This window comes from Lepus europaeus, chromosome 13 (assembly GCF_033115175.1).
Source record: "Lepus europaeus isolate LE1 chromosome 13, mLepTim1.pri, whole genome shotgun sequence".
In the NCBI taxonomy this organism is placed as follows: Eukaryota; Metazoa; Chordata; class Mammalia; order Lagomorpha; family Leporidae; genus Lepus; species Lepus europaeus.
The window spans coordinates 7,877,567-7,884,846 of NC_084839.1; the positions used below are offsets into that span (position 1 = coordinate 7,877,567).

A 7,280-nucleotide genomic window follows, 5' to 3' on the forward strand; every position below is an offset into this window, starting at 1 on the left:
CCGGCCCCGCAGACAGGGCAGGTCCCGGGATGGCGCCCCCGCCCCAGGGACCCAGATGGCGGCCGCGCACAGGCCTGGCGCGACCACGGGGGAGCCCGCAGCCCCGGGAGGCGCGGAGGGAGCTCCCGCGCGGCGCTTGAATCTCCCGCGCGCCGCGCCGCGGGGCGGGGCCGGGCAGGGCGCAGCCAATGGGAAGGGCCGAGCGCCGGGCCCCGCCCCTCCGGCGCGCGCGCATATAAAGGCCGCGGGCCCGGGCGGCCGGCAGTCGCTCTCGCGCCGCGTCCCGGGTGTTGCTCTCCTCTCTGCTCCCCCGCGCCCGCCGCCTCGGTCTCCGCCATGCTCTCCGTCCGCGTCCCGCTCGCCACCCTCGCCGACCAGCAGCAGCTGCAGCTGTCGCCGCTGAAGGGGCTCAGCCTCGCCGACAAGGAGAACACGGTGAGCGCGGGGCCGCGGTGCGGGGCCGGGCCGGGCGGTGCGGGGAGGGCCTCCCGGCCCCTGACACGCGTCTCTCCGCAGCCCCCAAGCCTCAGCGGGACCCGCGTGCTGGCCAGCAAGACCGCCAGGAGGATCTTCCAGGAGCCCGCCGAGCCGGTGAGTGGCGGGGCGGGGCCCGCGGGGCTGCCCGCAGGGGGAGCCCGTGCTTGGCGCCAAAACCGCATTGTCCGCTCAGCTGACTCGCGCCGCTCCCCGCCCCCGCTGCTTTCCCGCCAAAGCGGGCCCTCCCGGGTGCCCCCTCCCCCACCGCCGGTCCTTTCCCGTGCGGCCGGGCCCAGGCGACGGCGACCCAGGCTCGCCGGACCGAGAAGCGAGCGGATCCCGGGAAGAGGCGGGTTCGTAGAGTTCGGCCTGCACTTAGCTTTTTTTTTTTTTCCCTCTCCCCCTACAGAAGCCTCCGGCGCCTGCCGCTGGCGTGGAGGACGAGCCCCTGCTGCGGGAGAACCCGCGCCGCTTCGTGGTCTTCCCCATCGAGTACCATGACATCTGGCACATGTATAAGAAGGCCGAGGCGTCCTTTTGGACCGCGGAGGAGGTGAGCGCCTTCGGCACCTGGCCCTGGGAGGACGCCGCGCTGCACTTAGCATCTGCCCCCCCGAGGGTGCTGGGTGCTGCCGGCTGAGGGAGCTCAGGCGCCGGCAGACTGAACACAGGGCCGGGGGCGAGCTGCCGGCCCCTCCCTCTGCTGAAATCGTGGGCGCTTTGAAATTTCAGGTGGACCTCTCCAAGGACATCCAGCACTGGGAAGCCCTGAAGGAGGAGGAGAGATACTTCATATCCCATGTGTTGGCGTTCTTTGCGGCAAGCGATGGCATCGTCAATGAGAATCTGGTGAGTTCCCAAGTCCGTCTGAGATTCACGTGGAGATTTAAGGTAGAACTGGTTCTCTTTCCTCACTTTAGAGTTTTTTTCTGGACTGAGTGTGCATTGAGCTGTGAGCTACTGCTTGTATCATGGCGTTTCCTGCTTCGCCGACCCTGTGGTGGGTCCCTCTTAGGGGGCTTTTCTCCCTGACCTTTTGGAAGCTCGGGGGAGGAGCAGTGCGTTCGCTCCGTGGAGCTGCTTCCTGCTCTGTAAATGGAGCGCGTGCCGTGGGATGCTGAGCTTTGTCCCAGATCCTGCTGCGTGTTAAGGGGTGTAGACGCGACCCGGTCCGGGTGTGAGGAGAGCGGTTTTCAGTGTCTTACGGCTGATGTGTTTTACCACTAGGTGGAGCGGTTCAGCCAAGAAGTTCAGATCACAGAAGCCCGCTGTTTCTATGGCTTCCAAATCGCCATGGAAAACATACACTCGGAGATGTACAGTCTCCTGATTGACACATACATTAAAGACCCCAAGGAAAGGTGAGTTTCCAGGTGACGTGGGATGTCTAGGGCTCCATTTTTTGAGTTTCGAGTGTGATGTTGATAGCCAATCTAATTCCTTTTGGAAGAGAATCCCTAGAGGTTGGGTATGATGAACCAAAACCTGGGTCTGGCAGTCTATTCGTGTGGCAAATCTGTCCAGAGCCTGCCTGCATGAGAGACCGGGTCGGGGTGGGGGGGCAGACCCCAAGTAGCATGTGATTTGCCCCCAAGCAGCTCGCAATCTAGCACAGGAACTAGGGCCCAGAGTGTCGGGAATTGCGTAGTGTAGGGGCGGCCTCGACCTGACGATTCATGTAGATACGGAGGCTGAGATGGTAGCTGGTGTCGGAGATGCATGGGAGAGCAGAGTAGATGGGAAGGGGCTGTTTGACGAGGGTCACTTCAGAACAGGAGCCTCGCGTGGGAGGGGAGTGGCGACGCTGGAGCTGACCTGGCTGCTGGGGAGGGCTTGGAAGAATGGAGGGGGGGTTGGAGAGACTTTGGGGTAAAAGATGGGGCTGTGTGGGTCAGGGCATGACTGGGGGTGCGTCCCCAGAGGGGCTGGGTCAGGAAGGTTGATGGCGCCAGACGCCAGGGGAGGCCGAGAGGGCAGCACTGAAGCGGGCAGCTCCATGTCTGACCTTGGCTGGCTGCAGAAAGCAAGGTGGTCGGGGTGGAGCAGGTTGGGTCTGTTCCAGGTGGGCAGCAGAGGTGGGAGTGAGGCAGCAGAGCAGAATTACAGCTTGTTCCGCTGGCTTGGTGATGTACCTGTGGCCCAGTCAGTGCCCAGTGCTCAGCTGTGGGGCAGTGTCCAGTGGCCTGCAGAGCTGTGAAGGCTTTGTGCTTCTTCAAAGAACCGGAAGAGGTCGGCCCACGAACTGATTGGACTTGAAATAATTGTGCCAATTAATGCCTCAGCATAGTGGACCGAGTTGTGTTGGCAGGCAGGCCTTGGACTTCAGTATGAGCCGAAGAATATCTGAAGTTGTGCTAATCAGCCTAAATCAAATGTTGAGGTTTTTTTTTTTTTTTTTTTTTAAGATTTATTTTATTTGAAAGGCAAGGTTACAGAGAGACCACAAGGTATCTTCATCTCCTGGTTCATTCCCCAAATGTCTGCAATGGCTAGGACTGGGCCAGACCCAAGCCAGGAGCTTCTTCCAGGTCTCCCAACATGGGTGCCAGGGCCCTAACACTTGGGCCATCTTCCACTGCTTTCCCAGGCACATTAGCTGGGAGCTGGATTGGAAGTAGAGCAGCCAAGACTCAAACCCGTGCCCATATGGGTGCTGGTGTCACAGGCTAAGGCTTTGCCTGCTATGCCACAACACTGGCCCCAAATATGAGATTTTTAAAAGTAGGCCAGCGCCGCGGCTCACTAGGCTAATCCTCCGCCTTGCGGCGCCGGCACACCGGGTTCTAGTCCCGGTCGGGGCACTGATCCTGTCCCGGTTGCCCCTCTTCCAGGCCAGCTCTCTGCTGTGGCCAGGGAGTGCAGTGGAGGATGGCCCAAGTTCTTGGGTCCTGCACCCCATGGGAGACCAGGATAAGCACCTGGCTCCTGCCATCGGATCAGCGTGGTGCACCTACCGCGGCGGCCATTGGAGGGTGAACCAACGGCAAAAGGAAGACCTTTTTCTCTGTCTCTCTCTCACTGTCCACTCTGCCTGTCAAAAAAAAAAAAAAAGTAATATTTAGGGGCCAATGCTGTGGCACAGCCGATTAAGCTGTGGCCTGCAGTGCCAGGATCCCATATAGGTGCTGGTTCAAGCCCTGACTGTTCCACCTCCAATCCAGCTCTCTGCTAATGTGCCTGGGAAAGCAGCGAAGGATGGCCCAGGTACTTGGGTCCCTGCACCCACATAAGAGCCCCAGAAGAAGCTCCTGGCTCCAGGCTTTGGCCTGGCACAGTCCCGGCCATTGCAGCCATTTGGGGAGTGAACCAGTGGATGGACGCTCTCTCCCTCTACCATCTATCTCTCCTCTCTAACTCTGCCTGTCAAATAAATCTTTTAAAAATGTAATATTCAAGGGAAAAGCTAACTAGTAAAAAGGACACAGTTCACTCTGAGCTCTTTAGTGGAGAGAACTGACAGTTGAACTTGGCTCTCAATCCAGTGCTGTTTGGAAGTTTTGGGAATTGGACGTCTTTGCCCTAAATACTGGTGCTGTCTGCCTCCTAGGGAATTTCTCTTTAATGCCATTGAGACGATGCCTTGTGTCAAGAAGAAGGCGGACTGGGCCTTGCGTTGGATTGGGGACAAAGAGGCGACCTACGGTAAGCTTGCCCGTGGCCACCTTAGGCCGGAGCGCCGTGTTCCAGAGGTGGCACTGCGGGCTTTCCCTGAGGATGCCGTCACTCACTGGACTCTCTCGGGCAGGAGAACGCGTCGTGGCCTTCGCTGCGGTGGAGGGCATCTTCTTCTCTGGCTCTTTCGCGTCGATTTTCTGGCTCAAGAAACGAGGACTCATGCCCGGGCTGACGTTCTCCAACGAGCTGATCAGCAGGGATGAGGTGAGTCCCAGCACAGGCTGCACCCAACACCTGCAGCTCTTAGAGGCTCAGGTCTCATGGCTCCATGTCCATGTTTATTTTCTAAAGATTTACTTATTTGAAGGGCAGAGTTAGAGGTCTTCCATCTGCTGATTTAACTTCCCCAGTGTCAGCTGGGGCTGGGCCAGGTCAAAACCAGGACTCAGAACTCTGGTCTCCTGTGAGTGTAGGGGCCCCAGAACTTAGGCATCTGCTGCTGCCTTCCCAGGCACACTAGCGGGGAGCTGGATCAGAAGAGGAGCAGCCAGGACAAGCTGGCGCCCATATGGGATGCTGGTGTTGCAGCCGGTGGGTTAACCCCGTGTACCGCAATGCCGGCCCCCATGTCCACATACATATTCAGCAAAAAATGAAGCCCTTTAACTTGCTGAAATGTGTTCTATGTGTACACATGCGTGTTGCTCTTCAGGCTGGACTATAAAACTCAGTTCCGCTTTGATAGAAGTCTTCTGGCTTCGGAGTGGCCTTGAGTTTTTCTTTCCCAGGGTTTGCACTGCGACTTTGCCTGCCTGATGTTCAAACACCTGGTACACAAGCCGTCGGAGCAGAGAGTCCAGGAGATCATCATCAACGCTGTTAGGATAGAGCAGGTGAGTGGTGCGCGTGGGCCCCCCACCCCGGGCTCCAGAAGGCCGCGGGGCTCGTCCTGACTAGAAGCTGTGTCTGCCCCCAGGAGTTCCTCACCGAGGCCTTGCCCGTGAAGCTCATTGGCATGAACTGCGCCTTGATGAAGCAGTACATCGAGTTCGTGGCGGACAGGCTGATGCTGGAGCTCGGCTTTAGCAAGGTAAGGTGTTGCTGGGAGCCTGCGCCTGTCTTGGGACCGGCGTTCTGTGTCTATAACTCGACCTGCACCGTTCCAGGTGTTCAGAGTGGAGAATCCGTTTGACTTCATGGAGAACATTTCACTGGAAGGGAAGACCAACTTCTTTGAGAAGAGAGTGGGCGAGTATCAGAGGATGGGGGTGATGTCGAGCCCGACGGAGAACTCCTTTACCCTGGATGCCGACTTCTAAACGAACCCCAAGGATGTGCTCTTAGTTTTCCCCCTCATCAGAAAAAAAAGAATGGGAAAAGTGTCCCGAGCTGCACCACGAACTGTCCTAGTGTTAATGCCTGGTGTCTGTAGCTACCTCAGCGTGCTGTTCCGTAGTGCCGCGCTGTCTTCCAGGAGGGACGCTGCGGCAAAAGCCACCCGGACACTTAGGAGAGGCAGTCTGCCCTCGGGCGGGGGACCCTCAGCCAGCCCACCAGGAGGCCACACAGTGGCTGCCACAGACAGGTGCAGGGTGTCGGCCTCACTGCCTCAAAGCAGACTCTGAGGGTTTACTTGAGCAGCTTGTATATGAAGCCAGCACTTTACACAGACGTTGTACTGTCGGGAAACGCCTGGTCAGCTTGGTTTCTCCCGAATACAAAGTCTTATGTTTACCACTAACGGGAACCAATTCAAAATTTACTCACTGAGCAACTAAAAATAAGTTAAACTTGCATCCACTAAATCGGTCATTTCTAACCTATTGAATGAATCGAGGCATCTGATGAACTTCAGGTGGTCCTGCACGCCTTAGTCTGCCGATGCCACTTAGGAAGCAGGTGGCTCCGGTGCAGCTGGGCCAGTGTCGGGCAAGACAGGCGCTAGGAGCTGGCGTGGCCTGGGGGACTGCTAGCCCCAGTGTTGGCCTGTGTGAGGGGCAGGGTCGTCATCTCCAAGTGTTCTTCCAGCTTTGCTCGTAGAAGGTCCTTGCAGGGGCTTTTTGGGTGGGGTCTAAGATAGCATTGTGAATCTCCCGATAGGCGGGTTGTTTTGTTCAAGACTAAGGGCTTGCTCCTGTTCAATGGTGAGACCAGGGCTGAACCGGCTCCCCTGGAGGCTGTTTGTGATTCCGCTTGTGTGTCAGTAGGTACTGTTGGCTTGAGTTAGGGTATGGTTACTACGTATGTCCTTTTCAGTCTCACCTGTGGCTCATACTGTGAAAATCACCCCATGTCATCTTGAAGTTCATAATTATGGAAGTTACTCAGTGTAACTAGCAGCCGCCTAAGAATGATTGTCACCTGGTGGATCCTAAACCTTCAGAAAATAGGAGCTATTCACACGTTCCGGAGAAGTGGACATCCCGGGAGGGGGAAGCACAAACGTGGGTGACAGCTGGCTTGAATCTGGCCTCCTGTTAGGGGAAAAGCAGCCGAGATGTTTGGGAGGTGAAGGTGAGCTGGGAGCCGGGTGATTGGTGGCTCATGGTGTTGCACAGTGCTGTTCCCATCATCTGTTGTATAAACGATCAATTATAAAAATTCCTGTAATGTGGAGCCCTTTCTGTCTTAAATTATTGTTGCCTAACGCTAATAAATGCGAGTCATGAACCTCAGTGCAGTTGACTAAGCCCGCGCCGTGTTGTCAGGTGCCGGAGGCAGCTGGCCAGCTAACTCCGTTAGCTCCGTGATGGAGAATTCCGCCAACCAGACTCCTTCAGCATTGAAGGGAAATGGTTTTTAGTAACAGCATCTCAGCGTCTTGAATGGGGACACTGCACAGTGCTGGGCTGACTGAAGCCATCCTTAGCCAGTTCCTCGTCTGGTAGGATTTGCCTCTTGGCTTGGGAAAAGCTGCTTGTGAGCGCTGAGTGCGTTTGCCTTCAGTTCTGGGGAAGGGGCTTCTGCAGGTGCACCTGGAAGACAGTGCCCCGAGCCCCCGCCCAGGGCTCTGCAGCCAGCCTGGGCTTCCCAGCCAGCTACCTGTGTGGGCCTGGGTGGTTCAGGTTGGTCCCGGTCTACGAATGACCTTTGCTCACTCAGTTCTACCCACCTGTCCATGTGCCCCGGGCCTCTGAGGACTCGCAGCTGTCCAGTGCAGCCATTCCTCCGTGAGCGGCTGCCCTGTC

General features: G+C 57.3%; 1 protein-coding gene across 1 annotated transcript; it reads left to right on the forward strand.

Annotated features, from left to right (window-relative positions):
- The first annotated feature begins 276 nt into the window (after positions 1-276).
- On the forward strand, positions 277-6,403 carry RRM2 (ribonucleotide reductase regulatory subunit M2). Its single transcript, XM_062208946.1, has 10 exons — positions 277-435; positions 517-591; positions 887-1,030; positions 1,210-1,326; positions 1,705-1,838; positions 4,025-4,119; positions 4,223-4,356; positions 4,881-4,985; positions 5,069-5,182; positions 5,259-6,403. Exons 1-10 carry the CDS (start codon positions 337-339, stop codon positions 5,409-5,411), a joined length of 1,170 nt encoding a protein of 389 aa, XP_062064930.1. The 5' UTR covers positions 277-336; the 3' UTR covers positions 5,412-6,403.
- Positions 6,404-7,280: the final 877 nt, after the last annotated feature.

What these genes read in the sequence shown, in the direction of transcription:
- RRM2 (XM_062208946.1), top strand. Translation starts at nt 337, where the DNA reads ATGCTCTCCGTCCGCGTCCCGCTCGCCACCCTCGCCGACCAGCAGCAG. An exon ending in AGCTGATCAGCAGGGATGAG is followed by an intron (nt 4,357 to 4,880) that starts GTGAGTCCCAGC and finishes TTTCTTTCCCAG; the next exon opens with GGTTTGCACTGCGACTTTGC. An exon ending in ACGCTGTTAGGATAGAGCAG is followed by an intron (nt 4,986 to 5,068) that starts GTGAGTGGTGCG and finishes GTCTGCCCCCAG; the next exon opens with GAGTTCCTCACCGAGGCCTT.